General features: G+C 47.1%; 1 protein-coding gene across 5 annotated transcripts in view; it reads left to right on the forward strand.

The window, feature by feature from the left end:
- The window catches only part of ASAP2 (ArfGAP with SH3 domain, ankyrin repeat and PH domain 2), a 168,656-nt gene that overhangs the window by 65,112 nt on the left and 75,768 nt on the right, over positions 1-27,776 (forward strand). For all 5 annotated transcript variants that reach the window (XR_003524613.2, XM_027621681.2, XM_027621683.2 and 2 more), the window contains exon 3: positions 13,930-14,075. Coding sequence is in view for 4 of the 5 variants with exons in the window: in XM_027621681.2 (XP_027477482.1) it covers positions 13,930-14,075 (146 nt within the window). In the remaining variant the exon portion in view is untranslated. The remainder of the gene's footprint in view (positions 1-13,929; positions 14,076-27,776) is intronic.

The raw sequence follows: 27,776 nt of genomic DNA on the forward strand, positions 1-27,776 counted from the left end.
TTCTGGAGGCTGGAAGCCCGAGGCCAGGGTGTCAGCATGGCTGGGTTGTGGTGACGCTCTCTCCCTGGCTTGCAGATAGATGGCTGCCTTCTCACCGTGTTCTCTCATGGTGGAGAGTAGGCTTTTGGGCATCTCTTCTTGTAAGAGCACTTCTCCCATCCTGAGAGCCCCACCCTTGTGATCTCATCTAAACCTTATTATCTCCCAGAAGGCCTCCCTCCACATACTGTCACACTGGGGGATAGTGAAGGATGGGGAGCATGACACCATTTTGTCCATAGCAGACTGTGTCTCTCTGCCTCCCTCTTGCACAGGTAAGGATCCTGCGTTCGCACTGGGCCCGACCCCAATGATCCAGGATAACCTCCCCATCTCACATTCAGCTGATTAATGACTTGAATTTCATGTGCAACCTCAATTCCCATTTGTCAGGTAGCAGAACATCTTCACAGGGTCCAGGCGTCAAGATGTGCACGTCCTTGGGGCAGGAGGGGACATTATTCTGCCTTCCACATCTCACCTCTAAATTCCGAGTTTTGCAGTTGAATCTGTTTTGACTCTTTTCTTCTGCCAGAAATGAAAGAGAACCTAATATGCAGACCCTATTTACTCATTAAATATTGTTCTTTATTATTCTTGAATAGGTTTATGTCTGTTGATCTTTGCTCCTCAATTAGATGGAAAGCCCTTGAGGTCAGTGACTAATTCTTGGAGGCAGTGTAGTTTAGGATAAAGAGCACATACGTATTAGAACCTAAGAAGCCTGGAATAGAAGTTTGTGTGCCCCTCAAAAAGCCTGCCATAGGAAAATTATTTAATCTTTCCGAGCTTCCGATTCTTCATATGTGAGGTGGGAATATTAATATTTTAAAATATTGTTAGTGAAGATTAACTGAGCTAACAAGACAGAAGGGACAGATGTGGCTCAGGGCACGTGGTAAGCATGGCAGCAGCTGACACAGAGGCCAGCAGATCCGTCGTCGGTGTCCCCGAATTTCCATTTGTGTGTTGTTATGTTTCTGCTGCAATTTCTGAGACTGTCCTCTTCGTGTAGGAGAGAAACTTAGCATTTTCGATGTGAGCAGTGTGTTTACGGCCGACTCCTGTACTTTGCTGTGTGAGGATTTGTAGAGACGGATGCAGGAGGGGGATTTGAGATGCCTTACGGCCACCAGCTGTGTTTTCACAGCCGGTGAGCTAAGGCTGGTTTTTACCATCTTACTATGTACCTACACAGTAACCTCAATATTGCCTCTTGGCCTGTAAAGCCTGTAATAGTTACTCTCTGGCTTTTTAGGAAAAAAGTTTGCCAACCTCTGCATTAGGGTAGTGGTTCTAAAACTTCAGAGTGCCCCAGAATCCCCTGGAGGTCTTATTAAAACACGGGGTGCTGAGCGGCTCCACCTTTAGAGCTTCTGGTTCAGTAGGTGCAGGATGGAGCCTTAGTATTTACTAATTGACTAAGTTCCCAGGTGATGCTGAAGCTGCTGGTCTTTGAGAATACTACCTCCCACCCCTGTGCACACACTGTGCACACATGCGCACATGTGACTTTAAACATTGGCCTGAGCCAGAGGGTATCATGTATGCCCCCACAGATACAAAACAAGTTTTCTTACACAATAGCAGGTATTTGCTCCCATTTTTCAAAAAAGATGACCGTCCAGCTAGATATATTTTTTAGAACATCTTGTGTACAGGTTTGCAGAAGCTGTTATTATAATTGTTTGTTGAGAAACAGTTTCTATAATAATTTTTCCCACTCATAATCTGCTATCTGGCCTCTTAAAAACATCCGGTTTATATTTGTTCCAAAACTTTTATTAGTTTAAAATATCCCAAGCTCTGTCTGAGCCCAAAGGTGTTCTCCCCCTCCCCAGCACTGGGAAGTTGAAGCTAACATTTTTTAGCTGTTTGACATATCAGTGGGTGGAAAAATTCATCTTTATCAAGAAGGAAGCAGTGGAAAACTTTCATTTTCACTTCTCTAGAATTACTCTATCTTCAAGACTTGGTGCAGCTCTTCTTACTAAAAGAGGGATATCTTCTTTACCTTCGATCTGAATGTCCTAGGGTAATTGTCATTTCCTTGAAAGGAGAAGTACAAAGAAAGAAATGCTAATTTTCCCATAAACCCTTACCATCTTCCCCTTACAGAAGAAAGAAAATGAGAATTTAATAATTTTGTATGTGTATTTCTCCCTTTATTTGCAATGCTAATTAGAATATGGCTGTTAAATTAATACAGAGCTTGAAATTAATATGGAGAATTTTTTATGTTATAGATATATAATTAGGATAGAGCAGTTTAAAAGAAATCTGTACGGTAGTTTAGGAAGTGATGTTTTGTTGTGCATGAAGAAGGTACTATATCTGGCATGATTTTCTACCTGTTACGTGAGAAAATAACGAAATCATAGTAATCCCAGTGATTGGCCTGAGTAGGATGAAACTGGTATTCTGCTACTTTGTTGTGGCATTGAAAACCAGGGCAAGGAATTTTTAGAAAGCAGTTTGGTGGTTCACATCAAGAGAAATAAAACTCTTTATGTGGGAAGATACACAAAGATGCTCATTGCATTGTCCCAGTGCTTTATCACAGAGAAAACCTGAAAGCCTTCTATAACTGAATTAGGATATACTACTTGATGGATTATGGTTATGTAGCAACATGAAGAAAAATGCTTATGATGACATTTTCAGACTATAAAACTTAGGGTACAAAATATATGTTACCATGTCTGTGATCAAAAGGAATAGGAGATTATGACAAATGATAAAGAAAATGCTTCTGTATGGATGTTCATAAACTTGAGACGGGAGGCATAATAACAGTAATAAAAATCTTGACACCTATGAAGTATTTATTGTGGGGCAAGCCCTGTGCTAGATAACTACTTTACATAAGTATAATCCTCATAACAACTCTCTGAGTTAGGCACTATCAGCAACTCCCTTTACAGATGAGGTCAGTGAGGCACAGAGTAGTAATTTGCCCAGGGTTGTATAGCTAGCACTTAGAGAAGCTGACATTCAGAACCAGACCTGCTTCCCTGTCTCTGCTTTTGACCATGGCACCCCACTTCCTGGTGCATGGTGCGCCTGCTGTGAATGAGGGTCCACGGTGGAGAAAAAGTGAGCAGTAAGGCTGTGGGACCATCCTGGATATCAGCTGGCTGAGCCACAGGGATCCTTTTGGAAAAACTCCAGGTGGTTTTGGTTGATCACAGCTTCAGTATGAATCAGTACGTGAGAGACTCAAAGGTGAGTCAGGTGACCTTGGGGGAAGTATGTTTAAAAAAAAAAAAGGTGTTACCCTATTATTGAATTTTAAGAGCAACATTTTAAGAGGGACCTCAAAAATCTTAGAACTGAAAACCTCATTGTAGGAGGACCCTGGAAGGACCTAGTACTTCTTAGCTTGGGAGGTAGGGAGAGGGCATATCTGAAGGCATTCTCTAGGATGGGGAAGTGAGGCATATTATCTGTTCCTCTCTAGAGGGTATTTTGATGGTAGCAGGCTTTGACTCAAATATGAGAGAGAAGTGAACTGGGTGAGCTGGTCATTGGAAGGGTTTCAGCAAAGGCTTGGTGCATCCTTCTCTACGGAAGTTGTAGGGGGTGGTGGAGTCATGAACTTTGAGACCTTGAGAGGTCTTCCACTTACAGGTCTTACAAGACGCTTGTGGTCTCTCTTCTGCTGGTTAAGAATAATGATTGGAGGGGCGCCTGGGTGGCTCAGTCATTAAGTGTCTGCCTTTGGCTCAGGTCATGATCCCAGGGTCCTGGGATCGAGCCCCGCATCGGGCTCCCTGCTCCACTGGAGGCCTGCGTCTCCCTCTCCACTCCCCCACTTATGTTCCTTCTCTCATTGTGTCTCTCTCTGTCAAATAAATAAATCTTTAAAAAAAAAAGAATAATGATTGGAATTTAGATGGGTAACTTGTGGAATGCTGTCAGCAGTGATCAGCATATTAATCATGGAAGGATAGCTAATCAGAAGGACAGCTAAGACTTATGACTTAAAGTCCCAAGTATTAACATGAATCATACTTAGGGTCGTCATATTTATTCGGTAGGGGATTTAAACTCATCTAGGCTAGGGCTTTTTTACCTGGTATGTAGGGTCTGCGGACAGGCTTAGGGGGTCTCTGCATCCTGAAAATTGTATGGGAAATTATGTAAAGACGCTTTTTCCTGGAGAGGTAATCAGAAACATTTTTCTGATTTTTATTGGTGTCTGTGATAAAAGATTCAAGAACCACTGATCTAGCTAAACCCCCATGTTTTACAGATGTGGATACCATCACAGAGTTGATTCTCTGCCTTACTTACTGTAAAACACTGCATTATTCAGGGAGTATCTGAACCTGTTTCCTCATCTGCAGACTCTCCCAGAGTGAAAGGTTGTGTGTGTGTGTGTGTGTATGTGTGTGTGTGTGTACATATATATACATGTACATGTGTCTAAAATCTTTCCTACATGAATAGCAGCTGTCACCTGAGGCTTGGAGACCATTGAGTTCTCAAGGCTGCTTGTTCATGGGCGTGAAGGCTCGAGAGGCCTTGGCGCACCATGGGCGTGTTTTTTCCTCCTGGTCTGCTGTGCTCTCAGAGAAGTGGGGCGGGGGGAGTCCGGTGGGCATCTGTAAGTAATGGGAGTTGTCTCCTTAGGGACGAGGGGGTGGAAATCAAGGGGAAAAAGGCTGACAGCAATTTGCAGTGACAAAATGCACACTCTGTAATGCGGCTGCCCAAGCGGCTTTGCCAACAGGGGGCATCTGTGTAATTGGATGTGAGGTTTCTAATAGCCGATAGTCTGCAGTCCGCAGATGTTGATCTACCTCCCTGCTTTCCGTGCAGATAAGGAGAGTCCAGGTTGAGTCAAGCAGCCGGCTGCTCAGCTTTCATCTCCTGGACGGGATTCTGAAGGACAGAACTCCTATAAGCTTTACCTCCTCTGAGAAGCCTTTTCCATCATGTCCCAGAAAATGTACTCTCTTCCTCATTTCAAGCTATAGTTCTCCCTCCTGGAACGTATACGGTGGTGGACTGTTTCTGAGCATTTATCTTTGTCTTGCTGAATTGTGCATTGGCGGGTACCCAGCTTTATTCATGTGTCCCCTCCAAATTCAGCTTTCTTAAATGCAAGTCTTATCATGTCACTTTACAGCCTTTGGGGGGCCCTCCATTACCTGGGATGCAGTCCTGGCCCCTGCCGGCTGCTCCCCATCCTCTGGCCACACCTGGTCCCCCCCTCAGCTCCCCAGAGTTGTCCTTTCCGGCTCAGCTCTCTGCACCGAACTGACGATCGTGTGAATCTTTCTCTCTCACTTTGCTTCTTGAGGCGGGGGCTCTGCTTCATGACTCTTTGTGTTCATTAGTGCTTGCTGCAGAAGAGGCTTTCAACACGATTGGATTTTTACCCTTTAGTAACCAGGAATGTTCTTGACTGAGAGTGGGTATTCAGGAAATACAGAACGAGTAAATACAAGTGAATGTTGATAGGTTTTCTGTACTCTGAGCCTATAATCTAAAATGACAAAAAGGACAGCATAAAAAATAAACCTCATCTAGTAAATCAGTCTCAGCACCGCTCCCCACCCCCCGGCTCCTTTCCTCCCGGATGTACTTTTGCGAGCGGTGGGAGTTTTATATGGAGGCCATTGGGACTGTGTGGAGTTCACACACTTCCAACTGTCACTTTGTTGTCATTTACCGAGGGCAGGATCAAAGAACATGTGGTGATCTCCGACAAAAGTGTTCATATTTCAGTAGCCAGCCCACACCTTGACCTTAATTAATAACTTCATTGCTAGCTTCCTGTGCTGGACATAACTAGACTAAATACATCCGCGATCCCCTCCATAAGGACTGGTGGTTCCATAAGGTCAAAGGAGATGCCCCAGGAAAGGGTTAAAGGAAATGAGTTTCATAGAAAAGAGCACAGTATGTTGGAGACATGGCAGGTGATGAAGCTCCGAGAGAGACCATGTTTCTCTTGTCTTGCTTGTCTTGAGCTCGGGCCCAGGGGTTGTAAAATAGGAAGGGTGTTCTCATGAAACCCTTTCTGGTTTGTAGGTACCTGTCTTGTCAGAGATGATTCAGGTAGGTACTCAGGTTCCAGAGGCTGCCTCTGTCATGTCAGCTTGTCTGGGAGAGACTTCAGTGGAGAAAGACAGATTATAATGTCCTCAGCAGGCACGGGCACAGAGAGCCAAAATGATCTAGCCAGTGTAGCAGACACTTCAGTTTATTTTATTGTATTGATTCTGCATGTTTTCTAATTACAAAGACGATATGAGCTTAGTTTAGAAGATTCAGAAAAGCAGGGGCGCCTAGGTGGCTCAGTTGGTTAAGCGACTGCCTTCGGCTCAGGTCATGATCCCAGGGTCCTGGGATTGAGCCCCGCATTGGGCTCCCTGCTCGGCGGGAAGCCTGCTTCTCCCTCTCCCATTCCCCCTGCTTGTGTTCCCTCTCTCACTGTCTCTCTCTCTCTCTCTCTGTCAATTAAATAAATAAAATCTTAAAAAAAAAAAAAAGATTCAGAAAAGCAGTAACACAACGTCATGACTGGAGGCAGGTCCCACTCCCCGGGTGACAGGCTGTGGTGCGGGACAGTGGTCGAGGCCTGGCCGGTGGGAGCTGCGCCCCCCGCCCCCGGGGCTGGCTGTTTGCACCCCCACGGCGGCTCCCATGTCTGAAGGATTCCCACAGCAAGAGGATACAGTGCTGCATAGACAGCTGGGCTGGTACCTGGCATACACCAGCTACCCTGATGGAGTGCTTGCTATTTTTACCACCACTTAGCATTTTGATGGATTTTCCTTTCAGCCTCTTCTCTACATTTTTACTTTTTATAAAGTTGAGACTAAATATGCAGTTTTATATCCTGCCTTTTTTTTTCCCCTGAAACATGTCTTCTGTCCTGAGCATATTCCTACTTCATGATTTCAAAAGCCTACAGAATATTCCATTTTGTAGAGACAGTTATCTACCCATTTGCACATTGTTGGCACTTTATACACTCTGTTTTCACTTTTTACAAATTATTTTGCACACACATCTCTGAACACCTGGATTATTTCCTTAGAATGGATTTCTAGAAGTGGGATTATTAGATGGCAAAAATGTTTTAGACTTTTGATTCAGATTACCAGATGGTGAACTGAAAGGTTTTCATCTGGGCTGACTCTGGAAATAAAGCTCTAAAAATGGTTTTCTCCCACGGGATGGAAGATCACAGGGCAGAGATCCTGTCGGAAACAGGATTATCTTTGACTTAAAGCAGTTACCCCCCAGGAGCTTGTGCGCTCCAACTTGGATGTAAAACCAGGCCCTGTGTGGGGTCGCCATCGTGAGGGGAAATGGTCTTCTTCATGTTCACTCGTGCAGATTATCCTGACATTAAAATTGTGGAACACAGTTGAGTATTAATCACCATGCCATCTAGGGAGTGTCTTTGTAAAGCTGCTCCTGTAGAGAACATACGTCTCTTCTTAAATGCACGCTTGGTACGGGGGGGAGGAGGTGTCAGCAGGAGTTTGCCTCAGTTGGACCCCTGAGGGGCCAGCGGTCTGGCTGGGGGCAGGGGCTCGGACATCCTAGTCAGGGTGACCTGTTGTGGCCCTGGGTGTTTGGGTTACCAGGGCATGTGCTTGGCCTCCCTTTTGGAGGCCTGGAACACATTCATGTTAGCCTAGAGCTGAGTATAGTGGCTGACAAACCCATGGGAGAACGTGGGAGGACTGGGCGTCAGGAAACCGGAGATGTTGCTCCAGCTCTGCTGCAGACCTGCTGTGTGAACTTGGGCAAGTCAGCACCCTCTCTGAGCTTTGGTTTCCTGTCTGTAAAGAGAGGATTCTGGACCAGGTCCCATTTCACCTGAAAAGGCCCTGCTGTGGGGGTGATGGCCCTGAGGAGGATGGCATGTGGGGCCTGGGCTGCCCTTTGATGGTTTGGAGAGCTGAGAGCTGCGGGCAGGCAGGGGCTTGAAACCCAAGAAAGCATTTGCAACCTCTGAACACAAGGGGCTCCATGCTGCTCCCCGGGGTTGATTACCTTCCTGTTCCTTCTCTGGAAATTACTACCTGACCTTGCAGCCCCAGTTCAGATGTCCCCTCCTTGGCGTCTCTGAATCCTCAGCACCTGGTACATTGCAGGCCATCAATGGTGTGGCTTCATGTCTCCTTCCCTAGACATTGATGCCAGGTACCGTGCCCACTCTTGTCTGTGTCCCGTCCCAGCATGTCCTACCCCTGTTGCAGGGTTGGAGGTGATGAGTGAAATACTTGAGGTGGACATAGAGGTTGGTTGAAGGTGAATTGACTGTGGGACCCCAGCTGTCCTTTGGCAGTGCTGGGTCCGTGCCTTGCTTCCTCATGGCGCTTGGCCCGCCGAGGAGGAGTAAAGGGGGCTGCCTTTTATCCCTTTTGGATCCAACTGTTTTTGCTTGAACCATACGCACTGGGCCTTCTCCTTGATATGAGGGGTTTTTTAAAATAACAAGAGTTGGCCCCGGACCAGCCGGCTCGCTCCGGCTTGCTCCGGTCCAGGGCCGCCCTCACTCCGTCCTCGCTCCGCCCCCGCCCCGCCCCTGCCGGCTGGGGTTCTAGAGCCCCTTGCACTGCGACCCCCGCACCTTTGTGAACTTGGCGCTGTGAGCTGTGCCGAGCGTGCGGGCTGCGGCCTGCAGTCTGCGTGTCGCCTCTGCGCCCACCGCACCCTGCCTGCAGCAGCCCTGGGGGCTGAGGGCAGGCGCCGTCCAGCCACTGCGCACAGGCTCCACTCTGCTCTCCGTGCATAAATTCACAAACATGAATGGATAACAACAGAAAATGGTATTGGAACAGTGGGAATCAGCAATTTTGCACAGGAAGCTCTGGGAGATGTTTACTGTAGTCTGCCTGAAGTTGGGACAAAACTGAACAAGATGAGTTTGGTGGTTTGGAGAGTGTGAGAGCTGCTAGTGAACTCTGTTCTCCTCTATCAGGAGAAGTAACTGAAATTAATGAAGCTCTTGCAGAAAAACCAGGACTTGTCAACAAATCTTGTTATGAAGATGGTTGGCTGATCAAGATAGCACTCAGTAATCCTTCAGAACTGGATGAATTAATGAGTGAAGAAGCATATGAGAAATACATAAAATCTATTGAGTGAAAATGGAACCGCTAAATAAACTAGTATGAAACAACTTAATCTAGCATAGTTGTCTTAAATTGGTAGTACACAGAGGATTTAAAATAGCAACTATTAGCAATACCAGTGGAGAAAGAAACTATTAGCAATACCAGTGGAGAAAGAAACTACTTACAATGCTAATGGAAGAAAATACCCCTTAACTTTATAATGATTGCAGAAAAACACAGCATGCATCTGTTTTGCAACACCCTCTGATTTTTATGCTCCAGTTATAATATTCAGAATCCTGAAATTATCTTTGGTTAAAAACTAGTTATAAAAATTATGTAATTCAAGGATGACATTGTTATTTTTTTTTTTTTTGACATTGTTATCTTAAGCCTTAAGCTTTTACATCTATCCCTGGATGGTGGTCAAAATGCTTTAAATAATCTTTCCATTGGAAATAACTGGCAGTAGAGAAAGGTTTGTTAGTTGTAATGTGTCAGATAAAGAACAATACTACCTTAATTTTGCAGTATACTGCACTTGCTGGTGCTATTTTTATACAATGAAGCAATAGCCTTGCAGGAAGATAGTTTAATAATAAAACATTCAACTTCTTCGTTAAAAAAAAATAATAATAATAAAATAACAGAATCAAGTAAACTAAAAAGCACACAGTAAAACCCAGTCCTTCTAAATTCAGGATGTACATGTGCTTGCTGGCTTCATAAGAGATTTTTCAGCGAGAGTCTCTCATTTCATCCCTTTGATTAGATTGGCGGGAAGTGGGACTTCTGGGCTGTGAGGTGTGGGAAATGGAAGGGCTGTGGGCTTAGAATTGAGAAGAAACAGGGTCTTTCTTGTCCTGCCGTGGTCTCAGGGACTTGGGTTCTCATTTCCCTAAATCCCTCCCACATCGAAGATGTTTGGATCTGGATCATTAATAAGAACCAGAGTTTAAGATATATTTGAACAACAGGGGGGGCAAGAGAGTGAGCTCTTTTTAGAGAAACAGCTTTCAACAATTTTGTAAATAAAAGCTGATAGACCAGTTTGGGTTCTTTCCAGAAACTTTATTCCCAAGCTATTTATTTCAGGTTCCTATTTTAAGTTTGTTTCTGGCAAAAGAAAAATAAAGGCACTCAACTACTTTCTGTTCTCTAGTAGGAAAATCTCAAACTTAGGGCGATCTGGGGCAGTAGGTCAGTCAGTGAATACATATTTATGGAGGGTTTACTGTTCCTACAGTGGGCACTGTGCTGGGTGTTTCAGGAAGTCACAGAGAGATACGGGGCTATGATCTTTATCAAGAAGCTACACATTTGTTTGCAAGAAGAGAAATTTGTGTTAAAAACCCCAAGTAGATCAGCGTGAGGTTTCCACTGATCCAAGCTGGGGACAGTCTGAGCATCAGAAAATAAAAATTGCAGTGGACCAGAACGCTTTAAATATAAATATATGAGATTATGGTGATGATGATGAGCTCAGAACTTCACTGATCATGATTGGGGTATGGGAATCAACACATTGTTTCAAAGATTTGCAAGGGAAAGAATTTTTTTTTAAAGATTTTATTTATTTATTTATTTGAGAGAGAGAGAGAGAATGAGAGATAGAAAGCACGAGAGGGAAGAGGGTTAGAGGGAGAAGCAGACTCCCCGCTGAGCAGGAAGCCCGATGCGGGACTCGATCCCGGGACTCCAGGATCATGACCTGAGCCGAAGGCAGTTGCTTAACCAATTGAGTTGTCCAGGCGCCCGCAAGGGAAAGAATTTTTAAAAACATAACCTATACCAGGCAGTCAGTTGAGAAGCCCAGAAGGAGGGGTGATAGGAAGTTCATACTTCTTGGTGCTGGAGTGTGAAGCCCTGCTGTTTGTTTCTCCTCTGTGTCAGGCTGGCTGACTGCGGGTGAAGAGAAGACAGGTTCCTCTTTCCCACAGGTGACCACGGGCTGGGAGGTAGCCTGCAGAGTGAGCCAGAGGGTGGATTTGACCCCTGCCCCACGTCTTACCAACTGTGTGATCTCGGGCAAGTCTCTAATCCCTGTGAATTTCACCGAATTTATTCAGTAGATAATAGGGATGATAATATTAAGGCCTCATAGTGTTACCAAGTTAACTTGAACGAAGGCTTAAAGGCCACCTAATAGGCATTAACTGAAAGGGAATTCCCTCCCCCTGCCCTTTGGGTGTTCACTTAGAGCAGTATGGGCACTATTTTCGGGGGCACCATGTGGCTCCCAAAGCGACTTTGGCCTTTGCATTCCTGTTTCTCTCATCCAGTGGAGTGACCTCAGCCCCAGATGTCTGCTGTGGCTGTCACTACCTTCCAAAGCCACACTGGAGCTGCCCATGACTTGACCACCAACTTTCACACAGTTATAAAAGAGCATGTGGTTTGAAAGGAACTTTCCTTCACCATTAACCATGTGTGCTAGAATTCTAACTGGAGTGACCTAGACGGTATGACCGACCCATCTCTGAAATGGAATTTTAAAAGATCTAAAACATGGGCCCCTGGTTTGGGCTAGGGAAGCTGTTTTTCTTCGTGAAGAAACATCAGTACAGAGCAGAACAGTGGGCTTTGAGTGAGACGCACTTGGATTTGAAGCCCGGCTCGGCAGCTTGCTGGCCCTTGTTGCCCAGGACAACTTACTTGATCTCTTTGAGCCCTGACTTATTTTTACCATGATGAGAAAGAATTCATAGATCTTATCAAGTTGTGAGGTATGGAAAAAGCATACGTTGTCTGTGCTCCATAGAAATGACATCCGTGCCACTGTTAAGTACCGTGTGTAGTACTGTTGGATGTGTGCTGAGTGTGGCTGAACTCGTGTCCCCACACTTTTCTTTGATTCTTACCTTAACCTTGTGAGTCGGTCTCATGACGGATTGCTAACCTTCACGTGGCTAAGACATTTGGCCATTTACCCACCAGAGTCACGTACTCCCTGCAAGGCATGGGCCTGGAACCCAGATCTGGGAGTTCTTCCGGCTCTGGTACACATTCTTCGGGGCCCGTATGTGCGTTTTTCTGTCTTATTTGCTGAGTGTGGTCTCAGAAATGCATTTAATTTATCCAGAACTCTCAGGTCCTTTTCTGAAATGTCAAAGAAAAAAACAAGGAAAAGGGCTTCAACAGTGAAATTAATTTTCACTTCTGTTTGTGAGACCCACGTTGGAATCCCCAAAGGTCAGCACTGGAGGTCTAGGGCATAGCACCTTCCTGGTAAGATGGGTGGGCATGGCGTTCATGGATCCTAGGAATCTGGCTCAGGGTCAAGGGCTGCCCATCACAAACAAATGTTCCCCTCGTTTCCTCCAGTTACCAGGCCCAGGAATTGGCATTGGCTGACAGTGGTTTTATTTACCCAGGGAAGAATCTGATGGCATTCATATACAAGTTTACGCTGCATATCTGTCTGCCCTGTTGTGCCTACAAAGCAGTTGTGTTACATTTCTCGTTGAAATGAGGAAAACATAGAAATCAGGTGCCTGGGGCACCTGGGTGACTCATTCTGTTAGGCGTCTGCCTTCAGCTCAGGTCATGATCCTGGGGTCCTGGGTTCGAGTCCCACATCGGGCTCCTTGCTCAGTGGGGAGCCTGCTTCTCCCTCTGCCTGCCACTCCCTTTGCTTGTGCTCTCTCTCTCTGACAAATAAATAAATAAAAGTTAAAAAAAAAAAGAAATCAGGTGTCTGATGCAAACAACAGTTGTTTTATCATGGACTGGCTGGATTCACTTAAAAATGTCCGACCTAAAAGTGAGGGGATTATAGTCAACCACATTAACTTACTAGAATTACCTGCCCTCCCCTCCCGTTTCTGAGTTGGAGATCTGAGGCAGGATGATGGCTCTTACAGTTGGATAAGATCCATGTATGATTTTGATGTCCAACAGGGATTGGGAACCACTGAGCTGGAGACCCAGAATCCAGGATTCCGCATGTTAAAGGTGCTGTTTTAAGGCCTAATCATAGTAAAATGCCATCAGATGGATGACAAGGGTTTGCTTTTTTGTTGTCATTCAGACAACATGTGTGTTGTCTTGTATTTCAGGCACAAAGACAAGTAAAACTTAGTCCCTGTCCTCTAAATACTTCTAACATTGAGAAATATATTACCAGACAATTTCAATGTCCATGCTGAGAGTACGCACAGGAAAGTGTCAAAACCAGATACCAGGGGCACAGTGCAGAGTCATGGAAGGCTTCCTGGAGGAAGGAAAAATCTGTGGGATGTATATGAGTCAGGCGCCTGAGCAGAGGATGCGTCTGAGCATAGCACAGAGGCACTCAATTGACCTTTGGCCCCAGCCTATGCTCGGAGGTCCACGGCTCTTGATGTGTGGAAATGAGAGCTGTGGCAGGTGGTTCCTGGTTAGGGCTGTGAGCCTCACACTAGAGAGGAGCAGGCCTCTCTTCCTGAGTTTCTAGGAGAGGGCTGAGTCCGTTGGCTGGACTGGTTCCTCCTGCCATCATGTAGGCCACGGAGGAGTCCTAGGAGATGTGGGAGGCATCGGGGTACCCTTGGAGCCTCATCTGATGTGCTGGGGACTGGGGGGCTTGTGCGAGGAGGCTCTTTCCGTTCTGGTTGTCGTGCTCCTTCCTTGGGATCCGTTGCCAACGCATCTGGATGTTGTCAGGACAGCAAAGTGATTTCTGTTCCTGGTGCAACTTGACTTTTTTCAGATTTGTATCCTGCTAATGTGTTCAGTTTTATTCACAACTTAGGAAAAAGCTGTTAAGGATGGGGTTGGAGAGGTTGCTATACTAACGGTACATCTCCCACTGCTGTTGTAGCTCACGTGGAAAACGAGGAGCAGTACACCCAGGCTCTGGAGAAGTTCGGGGGCAACTGTGTGTGCAGAGATGACCCAGATTTAGGAAGTGCGTTCCTGAAGTTCTCGGTGTTTACAAAGGAGTTGACAGCACTTTTCAAAAACCTGGTAAGTGTCTTCACGCACGTGCAGCTGTTGGGCCGCGTGTTAAATACCTGCGGTTCCCTTAGTCGGAAAGGTAGCTCCGTAGAGGATAGCCAAGTTGTGTCTGATCAGCTGCAGATAAATTTCAAAGCTCATGCGGTGCCTAAAGGAATTATATTTTCTATACCCATTAGGTGACTTTGGAGTAAATTTTAGAATTGTAATTCTTATGGCAACACGGCTTTTTAAATTCGAGTCAGCATTTTAAATGTGCACAGCTGTGGGACAAAATGGATAAATGCATTCATCTTCTTAAGGGCCTCTGACTTCAATTTTTAAGTTTCTAAACTGTGTAGAATTGTCTGTTTCTGGTAATTATGGTAGGCGTTTAAACTTACAATATTTAATAAATATGTTCCGGGCCTGTCTTACACAGCAAGGTAACCTATAATCAAAGCACAGAAATTGCCATGAACATTTAAAGGCCTTTTATGCTCCCAAATGCAGAGCCTTAAAAAAGTCACTTTTTAAGCAAGTGGGAACATGGAGTTGGGACTTCTTGCCTGCGGTAGGTGCTGGGTAACATGGGTGAATGGGGTTCTTTCTTGCGCTTGGCAGCTCTGTGCCTTCCACATTGTGGGAACAGAATTCTGAACAAGTGGGCAGCCTGAGAGCCTGTTTGTGACCCTGTTGCCTGGCTTCTTCCACAAGGGGAATATGCACTGGGATGGCCCCAGCCTCCCTTTCCTGTTTTTCTCCCCCAGCTTCTAAAGGTCATGGGTGACCAGAGCAGGTCAAGGTCGCAAACAGCAGCACTATTCTCATTTCTCCTGTGAGCAAGCAAATAACAAGTGAAAAAGTAGCTCATCGTTCTTGAAATGGTGATGATGGCGGGTTTGTACATCTGGCCTTGATGGGGCAGAAAGAAGGGAACATTGTGTACGTGTTAATAACGGGGAAGGGAAAGAACCAGATCCTTAAGGCTCTGGGTCTCTCTCCCCATCTTCACTTGTAAAAGATTTCAGTTGGAAATGGTAAAATTAAAAAGCCGTTACTGTGCTTAAGTTTTTTACTCACGCTCATTTGCAATCTCTGGGGGCTTTTATTGAGTTCATCACCCATTTCTTCCTGCTCCAAACAAGCTGCCAGTGAGCGTCCTGACTGGGGAGCCCTAGCCCCCCATCAACCCCCGCTCCCTGGACCCTTGCAGACATGCTTATTAGGCTTTCACCACTGAGTTAGACTGGAGGTTTTTTTTTGACCTGGAGAAACTGAATGGCCCCAGGGAAGACCTGTGGAAGGCTTCTTGGGACATAGCCTGCACCCCACTCTCCTAGCCCCTGAGTGGGTCGGCCCCATCCTGGCTCTGGGCACCTCACTCCTAAGTTTGAGCGAACAGCCTACAGAGTGAAAGAGACCAAAATAAGCAGAGAAAAGGACTTAGAGGAAACAGGGGTATTGCAAATAGCAGAAGGAAACTTTAAAGAAACTGCATTTCATTCCCCTGAGAGATTGGAGTAGATGTATCAGAGGGAAGGAGAAGGGACGAAGCTATGGTTAAAGGAAGGGGAGAGACAATTAATGTGAGAAAATATTAAAGCAAAAATCCAGTGACATGGTTGGGATAGAAGTCTGTCAGAAAATAGACCAAAAAACAAAGCAAACCAGAAAAAAGTGGAAAACAGATAAGAGATGAGGATTAATCCTTAAGGCCCGTCATTCAGCGGACAGTCTCCTCAGAGAGAATGGAAGACAGGAGACCAAGATGGTCCCTGAAACCCAACCACTCTCGTCTCCCGACTGAAGGCTGGTCAGAGCCCAGAACAGGGAGGGAGGAGGCCCCCAGGCGTATCTCCGTGGGAAATTGCGAACAATATCTTCACACTTCCAGAAGGCACATGGTGGATTAGGAATCAGTGGTATTGGACGCCTCACCAGTAACACTGGAAACTTGAAGGCATGGAGCAAGGCCACTAACATCCCGAGGAACAGAATTCCAACCTGGAATTATAGCCAACCGAGCGTGAGAGTAGAATTAGAGACATGCAAGGCTCAAAAAGTTTAGCTCCTGTGCGTCATTTCTCTGAAACTCCTAAAGGGTGTGCTTTAGCGAAATGAAGAGGGAAGCCAAGAAAGAGGAAGAGGTGTGAGTCAGGAAACAGGATTGGGCCAGAAAGGAAGCGGCGGGAAGGATCCCCGCAGGATGAGCGGCACCCACCCCACCCCCCACCCCCCACCAGGCAGCTACTCTTTCCTCTCCATTCAGCTCCTCTCCAGACCTGGCTTTTCTTAGCTGTAGAATGGAGGTAATAGAACCACACCTGGTTTTGTGTATAGACTCCAGCCAATTGCTTTACACTCTTAATTTACTTAATTTTTACAACAGCTCCCAAGAGGGAGTCCGGGTTCTCCCCGCTCTGTAGATTACATAACTGCGGAGGCTCTGGGGTCTTTAAAGAGCTTGGGGTGGCCCCTGCTTGTGTGCCTGCAGGTGGAGGAGAGCCCACCTTAGCACTCCACACGGTGGGATCCCCAGGAAGCCAGCTTGCACTTCCTTATGAACGTGAGCCACTGCACAGTTAAACGAAACCGCCCCTTCTTTTCTGGATTTTCTACGAAACTGAAGGCCGGGCAGGTCGGGACCTTGCAAAGGCTGCTTGGTCACTTTGAGCACTGCAGGACTCGGGAATCTGGGCCAGGCCCGGGTGGCTGCCCACTTTTCCACGGTGGTTACGGTAGGCCCCGGGCTAGGCATGAAGGGGACACTCGCTCAGTCCTCCTGACCGCTATGTAGTTCAGCTCCTGCTACTTTCGTCTGTCAATTAGTGACTTCCCGGGTCCGTAGTGAGCGAGCGACAGAGTTGCCATTCAAATTCGGCTCTTAAAACGCCAAATCCATACTGTGTCCATGGTGGTATTAAAGAAATTAAGGTTTCTGATCAACTCTTCTGGAGGGAAAAAGACCGAACAGGAGGGACGGTGGTGCGGGGAAAGCATCAAGTGAAACGCAGGCCAGGCGGAGCTGCAGTGGCCACAAGGCAGCCTCAGAGCCTCAGTTTCCCTGATGGTGGGAAAACCAGGCCCACTCAGGGCCAGCATCAAGAGGAAACCAGTGAGTGAGGAGGGTTCTTTGTCAGCTGCAGCCCAGCACGCCAGTGACACCCTCGTGTCATTAGAAGTCCTAGTGGTAGTAGCTTTGAGTCTGGGCGCTTTCCTTTGCTTTCAGCTTTAATTTATGGAGTTAGGGTTGTTGATCCTGTGTCTGGCAAAGATCAGAGAGAGGGAGAAAATCTCTTATTTGTGCCAAAATTAGATTCACCAGGCCTGATTTTCTGGGCCGGTGCCATTGGCAAAGCTGCCCAGCCACCGGAGCACCGAGTGGCCCCTTCTAAGAAGCTGTTGCTGAGAGCCAGCCGATTACAGGAGAATTCTCCTTTTTTGGTATTTTGTATACCATTCTTATTCCTATTTTTGGTCACATCTGTCCTATCTCTTATTTTTAAAGCCTTGCTTTTACTTTCTCTCAGGCAGTTAAAAACATTTCCGTTTTGGGTGGCTAAGATTGTCAATTCTCCCCTTGTCCAGAAAGAAGAATTACCACCTACCTGCTTTGCAGTGTGAGAGGGTATTTATAAAGCAGTTGGAACATCTCCAAAGAAAGGCCAACTTAACATAAAGTGAGATTTTTTTTACTAATGAGTGAGATTCTCACCTTCAGAGAGCCGATGAATTTTCTCTGCAGTTATGCAGGATAAGGGGAAAAACAAGGCAGCTCCAGAAATGTAACATGTGTGAAATTAAACTGGTTATAAAGTCAGCCCAATTTCTTAGGTTCTGTTCTTCTTACCAGATGGATGTGAGGATCCTGGAAAGATTTTCCAGGGATCACTTCTGTGCTGAGAGGTAGCTTTTTAACGAGTGGCTGTATTAGAGGACACATTGCTGAAAGGTCATTCCCAGAGATGCAGTCCCTGTCTTGGTTTCAGAGAATTGGGGGTGATACATACGTGCTCCCCATCCACAGAGCTGCCCCGGGTGGAAAGAGGGCCAGCGGATGCCCAGGGAAGGACGGAGTTCCGGTGTGAGATCTGGGGGCGGCCCTGGGGCTCAGGAAATCTCACTTCACTCTCATCGAAAGAGGAGTTTGAAAATTCCACCGACCAACATGCACCTAAGTCATGAATTTATTTTACGCAAATGATCGGCATTACAAGATATTCTAGCAGCAGAGTAAAGCACTAGTGAGGTTCTGTTGGGGTGTGGGGCAGCCTGCGGCCTTGTCCATGTGAGGTGGGCCAAGCCTGGCAGAGAGGCGTCCCACCCTGCTGTGTGGGTAACAGAACAGCCGTGTTCTCCTGCCACACCCTCCGTGTCCAGGTAAATGTGAGCTCAGTCTCCAGACTAACAGAGCGTATCTCACTGCTTCAAGTATGGAGAGCATCCTGCCAGGGGTCTTCACCCTCAGTACTTAAACTTACGTCTTCTCTCTCTCTCTCTCTTTTTTAAGGTTTTTTTTTTTTATTTCTTCATTTGAGAGAGAAAGAGCGTGCGCATAAGGGAGAGAGCATGAGAAGGGGAAGGGGGGAGGGAGAAGGACAAGCAAACTCCCCGCTGAGCAGGGAGCCTGACGCGGGGCTTGATCCCAGGACCCGGAGATCATGACCTGAGCCGAAGGTAGATGCTTAACCAGCTTAGCCACCCAGGCGCCACGTGTACTTCTTCTTTTTAACTTCATTTATTGAAAATGTCATAAATTAAAATGTCTTACACCGATCATAATTTTCTCTTTTTGGGAGGAAGACTTACCATTGTTTTGGGCATATATTAATGAACTACACTGAAATTTAGAGAACCCCTAGTATCTCGTACATGGTCTTTGGGGATCTCTGCCCCTAGACTGGTGCCAGACTACCCACTTTCCATTTCAGACATTTTAGTATCCTGACACTTTTTTTTTTTTTAAGATTTTATTTATTCATTTGACAGACACAGCGAGAGGGGGAACACAAGCAGGGGGAGTGTGAGAGGGAGAAGCAGGCCTCCTGCCCAGCAGGGAGCCCGATGGGGGGGCTCGATCCCAGGACTGTGGGACCATGACCTGAGCCGAAGGCAGACGCCCAACGACTGAGCCCCCAGGCGCCTGTATCCTGACATTCTTGTCTCTGGTAATTGCTGGGTTTTTACTGCTGCATGTGTCTGCCTCCAGTGTCTCTTGCTCCACAGCGCTGGGAGCTGGAGCACAGGAGGGCTCGGCTCACGGGCTTGTATGCAAAGTAAAAAATCTCTAAGCTTTGAGTGCGGAGGGCTAGAGAGCTAGGGGGACGGAGTTTGTGGACAGGCCTGCTGACGGTTACTCTGGATGACCAGAAGCCTTCCCACTGGCTTCTTAACTGGCCTAATATACAGTTGGAAGATCTTTGTCTTAGACTTGCAAGACTTCAGCCCTGTAAGCTGCTTCCTACGCTCTCAAATCCCTGACCAAAAATGAAAGCACATCCTTCGTTTGACCAGAACAACAAAAGCAGTAAAGCTAATGTGAGAGCCTGTGTCTTGGTTATAGCACAGACACCTAATATTTGTGAATGTACTTTGATACTGTTTCTTTCCTTTTCCTTTTCTTTTTTTCTTTTGGAATGGCAGGACTACCTCATTGTCTTCCCCCGATACATGGACCTGTAGAAGTGAGAGAACATGGGAAGAGCTGGTGTGGGAACTAGGCTTCCAGAGGGAGGAGAGCTGAACTGAGGGGGTGACAGATCGCCTGCTGAGTACCGGGTCCACTCTGGCACTGTTCAGGTGCTGAGCGCTGCCCTCTGGCCAGGGGCACAACAGACGCTTTTATTAGAAACAGTGCGTGCTCCGATGGGCACGGTACAAATGCCACAGAGCCCTGAGGGTGCGACCCCTGCCTTGGGTCCTTGCGTCCCTGGGGTGGAGGTGGGGCGGGGGAGTCCTGTGGGGCGTCACAAGGTGTCCTCGGGTCCATCTGCACATGGGCATGATGGCAAGGTTTATGAACACGTGCCTCGCACATGTCTGTAGTGACTTGTCAGATGCATGGAGGATGCACTGTTAGGGACTCCAAACAGGGTTTGTCTCTGTTCTCTCTCACCATCCTGTGTTTTCTCCATTGTTGGCTAGTAAAAGGGACAACCGCCATGATGTAGGGGACCTCGAACTTTAAAAGAAGCTTTTGTGAAATCTAAGAATGTGTGGTCAGACGGGAGTAGGAGATGTGGATGAAGGCGGAGGGTCAGCTGTCCTGGCAGCCGCAGAGCAGGAAGAGATGGCCAGATGAGCGGCCACAGGGACCTATCTCTTGCCTGGGTAAAAGCAGGGGACAAGTTGCAGTAGCAGGAGGAGAAGCTGTAGGTGGAAGAGACAGCAGGCAAGGTTGATGAGGAAAGGAGAAAGTGACAAAGGGCTAGAGCTGGTGGCTGGAGGAGCTTGATGGTACAGAAGGGGGTCTGTGAGCTGTCAGAGCTCTGCTTCCCGTGTCTCCTCCTGTCGGTGGGGTGCTCCGCCAGGAGTCCGGCCCCTGCCCCTCCGTGGGGAGTTGTCAGCGAATTTGTGTAGATAAATTCCAGGTCCTAGCTTCTCCATGTACATTCCCCTTTCTTTGGGAATTTTCAGCTATTAATCAGTCATTCCCTAATATCGAAAACTTGGCAAAACATACCAGTGCTTGCATACCCCAGATTCCAGTTTACAAAGCATTTGGACATTGTGTCATCCCCGCCCCCAGAGGCCCTAGCCTTGACTCAAGTGGAATCACCTGGGGCTTCTCAGAGATGCAGACTCCCAGGCCCTTCTCTAGGCCTACTGCACCAGAATCTGCACTTCATAAGATCCCTAGGGGATGAGTAGGCACCTACAGTTTGAGAAGCAGCTAGAGCAGAGGTTCTCAAAGTGCAGTCCCTGGAACTTGTTAGAATAAAAATCACGGCCCACCGCCACACCTACTGAATGGTGGTTCTCAAACTTTGGGGCAGCGGCAGCACCTGGAGGGTTGTTAGAACACTTGGTTGGGCCCATTCCCAGAGGTCCTAACCATGTGCACCTCTACAAAGTTTCCCCGTGACGCCGACCTCAGCGGGAGCTGGCTACCATTAGAGGACAGCCAGGTGAGGCTTACCCCCGGGGACATGGAGATGGTTATGCTTGGGCCTCACTGAGGCCCTCAGGTATCTCCCAGCCTTGGATTCTAGGAGGCAAGAAGTTTGAAAAGGTGCTTTCATTTTTGGTTGATGGCTTCATTTTCATGTGCTGTGGGCTTCTGGAGACATTGTGGAATTCTGGATAGTTCTGGTGCTCCCCCAGTGCCTCGGAGTCGGCTGTCTGCGGGTTTTCAGCATGGCTGCAGGTAGGCTGAAGTGTGCAGTTTCAACACCTAGCCTCTAATGGAAAAGAGGAGCAAAGGGTGACTATTTTCTCTCCACTTAGAACCTGAAAGATCCAAGCAGTGTGACTGGCGGAGACGCAGCGGGTAAGGCAGAAACCAGCAGCTATATCCCGTTGTGTCTCTGGTGTGAAACTCGCCAGTGTGTGTTTTTGGCAGCTGGCTGGTTTTGATCTCTCAGTTTGTGTTAAACTTAACTCAAGATCAGCGTGGGCTCCCCCCTCCTTTTAATCATACAAACCAGCAGAGTGGTTCTGCTGCCAAAGAAGGCGGTCTGGGAGCATGTGTTCGCCGGTGTCCCGCGTGGGGGTGGGTGCGGGATGGTAGACCCCAGCCAGCACTGTCGCCTAGCCAGGGAAGAAGTCTCTTCACAGATCCCAGGAGCGAAAGTGACCTGGATGGTTCTCCTGATGAACCGCTTGTGCAACAAGGAACTAGAAGGCAACTCTGACATAGGCGGCTCCTCAGAGGGAAGCCTCTATTCAGCCTCCCAGCTCCTTCTGCTCCTGTCTTGGGGCGTGTTTGAGTCCCTCTCTGGCAGCGAAATGCTGGGACAAGCTCTGCCTTCAGCCTCTTGGCTCAACTCTGCTTCTTAGTGGGATCTGGGGGCCAAGTGGGTAACTTAGCCCTCTCTTGCTTTGCGAATTTGTAAAATGGGGATAACTTGCACCTACTTCTCACAATAGTTTTAAGGGTTAAATGAGGTCAAACGGCCCAGTGCCATTTAGGGATTTAGACCATTTTACCTAATACCTTCTGCCTTCTCCAAAAACCTCTTTACCTGGGTGCCTATTCTTTCAGATAAACAGTCTTTGGAAAGCACATAGAAAACTTCTTTGAATCCACCAGGCACACTGCTGCCTCGGGCCTTCATGTTAGGAATTCCCTCTGCCAAGAATGTTCTTCCACCGGGTTCTCCCCTGGCTCTGTGGCTCCCTTCCTCTGCTGCTCAAATGTCACCTTCTCAAAGGGACTTCCAACCACAATTTGAGAGTCCCATCCCACAAATCATCATAGCACCTTTATTTGTAAGATTTGTAGTAGCACCCAAACTGGAAATAACTCCGAAGTCTGTGAGCAGGTGTTGGGACAAGCTGATTGTAGTCTCTCCAGACCGTGGGGCAGTGCTCAGCGAGGAACAGGAGTGCACTGTTGATGCCCCAGCACGGATGGCTCTCCAAGAAGGAGTGCTCACTCTCAACGCAGATACGAGGCATCCACAGAGAGAAGTGCATGTCACATGATCCCAGATGTGTACAGTTCCGGGCAATGCAAACTATTCTCTGGTGACAGAAGTAGATCAGTGGCTGCCCAGGGACTGAGAAGCTGGGAGATGGGGATTGCAAAGGGGGGGGGGCACAAAGAAACTTTTAGGGGGATGGATATGTTCACTATCTGGATTTTGGCGATGGTTTGATGGGTGTATGTGTATATATGTCATGACTTACAAATTGTACGCTTTAAAATGTGGGTAGCATATTATATGTTGATTATACCTTAATAAAGCTGCTTAAAAATGTGTTTAAGCTATTGGGTTAAGGCATTGCTGTTCAATAGAACTTTTGCATGGATGGAAATGGTCGGTATCTGCTCCCATATAATAAGCCACTAGCCACGTGTTGCTCTTGAGCACTTGAAATATGGCTAGTGCAACTAAGGAACTCGATCTTTAACTTGATCTAATTTTAATCCATTTAAATGTGAGTGAGTGTGTGTAGCTAGTGCCTAGCACATTGGACAGCACAGGTGTATGGCCTTTCCTGCTACTGTAACGCGCCTAGCAGCACCATCCACACGCCCTCTTCGGTCTCAGGCTCTGGCGCCCGGAAAGAACTTGAAGTTTCCTGCAGGTGCTGACTGTTTCATACACACTTATGCTTAGTAATAGTGAAACCTCTGCAAAGAATTATGCCCTTATTTGAGGTCTGAGGTCTTTTGCACCCCTCCACCCTGACAAGGAGGTGCTGGGCCTTCTTGTGGTTGGTCATTCTTTGAAGCCTTGCTTTTACTTACTTAATTCTGTGATTGAGCCACATTTGCTCACGTTAAAAAGAAAAGAAAAACACCACAGATCTCAAAGTGTCGTCTGCCTCAGGCTTCTCGTGAATGAGGCAGATTAAAATAAACTTGACACAGATAAGTCTCAGTGAGATTCTTTGGCCATGTTTTATATAGCGATACATTGGCCTTTTAAGGACAAGCTGATTATCCCCAAAGAGAATTGGACTCTATTAAGGATTTTGAGGGGAGCCCTGGGAAGACCTATTGTTTTCTAGATTCAGGCCTGGAGGTAGGAAGTTTGCCCAGCAACTTTCCCGGTTGTGATTCTCTCCTCTCGTGCTGCTTCTTAAAAATCTGAGAATCCTGTCTAGGTTCAGGCTTCTAGATGGATCCCCTTGGGCAAGATCATTTGGCAGAGCCATCTTGCTCATTGCCTAAGTCAAGGAGGAGGCAGCACTGAGGTTCCCAGGCGAGTTGTACAGTGGGACCAAGATGGAGCCTTGGCTGGGTCAGCAGCAGGTGGTCACCAGTGACAGAGCTAAAGGAGCAGGCGAGATGGTGCCCTTGGGAGCTGAGGAAGCATAGGAGGGAAAGTGGAAAGGTTTTACAGAGTATGGAAGTGACAAAGCTAAGGACAAGGAATTTTAAGGAACCCCCCCCCAACAACAACAAAAAAAATAGGAAGAATAGCATGGAAAGGTGGCTGTTGCCTGGCTCTGTCTTCCCCCAACCTCCACTCATCTCCTTATCTTGTCCATGTTCGTTCACCAGTCGGTGGCAGTCGCGTGCTCAGGTTGTTCTTGATCTCTGCTAGCTAGCCCGGTCTGCCCCACAACTGAATCATTTTATTTCTCCTTGTGAGATTACAGACCTTTGACTACTTACTGACTCATCTTGTCAGACTTTTCCAAGTGAAGACAGGAAGAGAAAGAAGGGAGGATTGTTACTTTCAAGATTGCCTATTTGCAGGGTGCCTAGCCGGCTCAGTCAGAAGAACATGCGACTCTTGATCCCAGGGTCATGAGTTCGAGCCCAAGTTGGATGTAGAGATTACTTAAATAAAAACTTTAATAATAATAAAAAAAGATTGTTTGCTATTGGTATTAGATCCATAGTCAACAGCAGCAATTGAACTTAATAATTTATAATCAGATCATGCTTCGTGTTTCAAAAAGCCATTTTATAAAATATATGTGTTGAAAATAAGAGTGTAAGAGAAAGCCCAGTACTTGCTTGGCACTAAGGAAGTATTCTGGTTGGATTACCCAGGGATAATTTAATTCTTCCCATAGATCATAAAAATTTCATTACTCATGAATTGAGGCCAAGGCTGCTGAGCACAAGGATGTGTACTAGTTTTGCCTGTGGTTTTCACCCCTGTTGGCCAGAATAGAAGGTAGTTCGTTTGGCTGTGGCCCTGGGGCCCGGGGCTGCCCCAGCACACAGTCAGAGAAAGATTCAGAGCCCAACCTTCATACCGCAGGGCACTCTTGCCAAGACAGAGCATCTGGGCTCCAGGGCTCACGTTCTCTAGCCCAGGCAGAGATGAGAGCAGTCATTTCCTGAGACGCTCACCCTGAGTCAAAATGCCTCTGTGCTATGCGGTTTGCATACACGGAGCCTGTAAATGCAGAGGCTCACGTCCAGGAGTACGAAGCTGGATTAATGACGTCCAGGAGTACGAAGCTAGATTAATGTATCCATTGATGGGGATTCTCTTTATATTTGTAATCGTGTATTTCTTTTTTAAAAAAACAGCTTTATTGAATTATATTTTACATATCGTAGATCTCACCCATTTTAAGTATACAAGTCAGTGATTTCTAGAAACTCTACCAAGCGGTGTAGCCGTGACCATACATCAGCCTGGTGACAGTTTCTGCCCCCAGTAAGGTCCCTCATGTCCTCTCACAGTTAACCCCCAGCCCCAGGCAACCACTGATCTACTTTCTGTCTCTTTTGTAATAATTAAGCTAATTATTTTCTGACAAGAGAAGTAATAGTTTCTTATTTTAGATCATTTGAACAACTCTGGCAAGAAAAATCCCCTGGAGCGAAGGCCAGAACCCCTTTGGTCCATCTGGCACCCAGACTTCTCAGCATTGTCTTCCCTGCCCCTCTGCTCACATGGCTGCCGTGGGCCTTTGCCCACTTCCCCACCCTGGTCCTTCTGCCCAGGATAGCTTCTCCCCATTTTGCAAGACGAAATGCTCCCTCTTTTGAAGGTCTATCCCACATAACCCCCGGTCAGCAAAGATTTCCCTGGTGTCCAGACTAAAAGTAATTTTCTTTTCTTAGAAATTCCATGGTGCTTTATTTATGGCTCTTCGGAGTTTTCACAGGGGAGTTTGCTTACTTAATTGTGGGCTTTATTTTTCCTATTAGACGGTGAGTTCCTGGGGACTGAGGTTCTGTCTAGTCCATATTTGTCTGCTAACCCTCTGTGCCTCTTCAGCTTCATCCCTGTCACTCCCTGAGGACCCTGTGCATCTCCCTAGCAGCTGTAGTGGCTGTGTCCTGTCCTGGTCACAGTAGGCCGTGGGCCCATCCACGGCATCGTGGCGTGTCCTGTCTCGGTCACAGTAGGCCGTGGGCCCATCCACGGCATCGTGGCGTGTCCTGTCTCGGTCATAGTAGGCTGTGGGCCCATCCATGGCATCGTGGCGTGTCCTGTCTCGGTCACAGTAGGCTGTGGGCCCATCCATGGCATCGTGGCGTGTCCTGTCTCGGTCATAGTAGGCTGTGGGCCCATCCATGGCATCGTGGCGTGTCCTGTCTCGGTCACAGTAGGCTGTGGGCCCATCCACGGCATCGTGGTGTGTCCTGTCTCGGTCACAGTAGGCTGTGGGCCCATCCATGGCATCGAGAGTGAAAGCAAGCCAGCCCGATGGATAGCTGTCGGTTTCTAACTTTACTGTTTCACTCTAGATACCAAAGCTTAGTTTACCTCTCTTGGACGTAACACCTGTGTATCAGTACCTGCTTTCTTACTTGAATTAAATAACAGTCTTAAAATAGATTTATAAACCAAATTGTGCATTCTTTCCCCCTGCTGTAGAGAATCTTGTTTTCCTCACTTATCCATCCATACAATCCAACTTACACATGCCTCTTGTAACAAACCCACTAGACTTCTTTCTAGTAATAAGATTTTTAATCTGCGAGCACCTTGTTCTTTTTTTCCCCCCAACCCACTGTGTAATTGAGTTGTGCTGGTGCCTTTGGCTCAGCCTGCCACCTGGGCAGCTTTGATGTTCCCCCTTCGGGCTGTGTTTGCTGCCCTTTCTTGCACTTGCCTTGTCCAAGAGGGCTCTGTGTTGGCTCCTCTCTAGGCAACGTTCAGGACCAAATTGATCTGTGCCTTTGACTCTTAGCCATGGCTCTTCGTGACCGTGTGGATGAATGGGCAGTGTCACAAGGCTCAGTAACTGGGACAGGCCGCTCTTGCCCAAGCACAGGTTGGCCCTCCCGGCTGCTCAGAGCCAGTCGTTGTCTCTCTACAAGGAGCCATTGGTGTCTGTACAGAGAAAAATATGCAGCATGTGCTATGTCTTAGACTTTCTGTGTTCAGTTCTTGGTGTGTATATCTTTATTCTTCCTCTTGAGATGGCAAGCATTGTGTTTTTATCTTTGTAGCCAGGTAGTTGCTGCCTATAAAATAGATGCTCAGTAAATACATGATGGACAGATTAATGAATTCACATATACATTTGCTCTATGACGTTTAGTTTAAAGGTATCAATATATCTCTAGAGTCTGTCTGTTATGTATTAGATGCTCAGAAAAATACTTCAGTATATTGATTTACTCAGTCTGTGTTTCTCAAGCACCCGCTCTGGGCCAAGCCCTGTGCTAGGTGCCATGGAGAATATAAAATGAAGTATGCTTAAAGCTGTCCTTTAGGATGTATGATGTGAGACTGCTGAGGTGAAGCGGGGTAGGACCTGTCAAGCGCCTGAAGAAATTAAAAATATATATATATTGGAGGATTTGGAAGGGAGGGATCACTTCCTCCTGGCAGCTGGGCGGGGGTGTGTGTTAATGGAGAAGGTAGCATCTGGGGAAAGCCTGACGGATGGGAAGGGAAGGCTTTGGAGTGGGGGGGTGTGGGAGGACACTCAGCAGGGTAGAGCAGACTGAGCGCATGCAGAGAACAGCAAGGACTTCCACTTGGCCAGATACAAAGATGAAAAATGGCGAAGGAGGTTGGACTGTGGAAGGTCCCAAGGGCAGGAGTCGGTTTAGCCTTTATCAAGGACACCACTCCAGATGAATCTGACAGCACTGCAGAGGAGGGGGTGGGTCAGGCAGAGAGCAGGGACCAG

This window comes from Zalophus californianus, chromosome 8, assembly GCF_009762305.2.
Source record: "Zalophus californianus isolate mZalCal1 chromosome 8, mZalCal1.pri.v2, whole genome shotgun sequence".
In the NCBI taxonomy this organism is placed as follows: Eukaryota; Metazoa; Chordata; class Mammalia; order Carnivora; family Otariidae; genus Zalophus; species Zalophus californianus.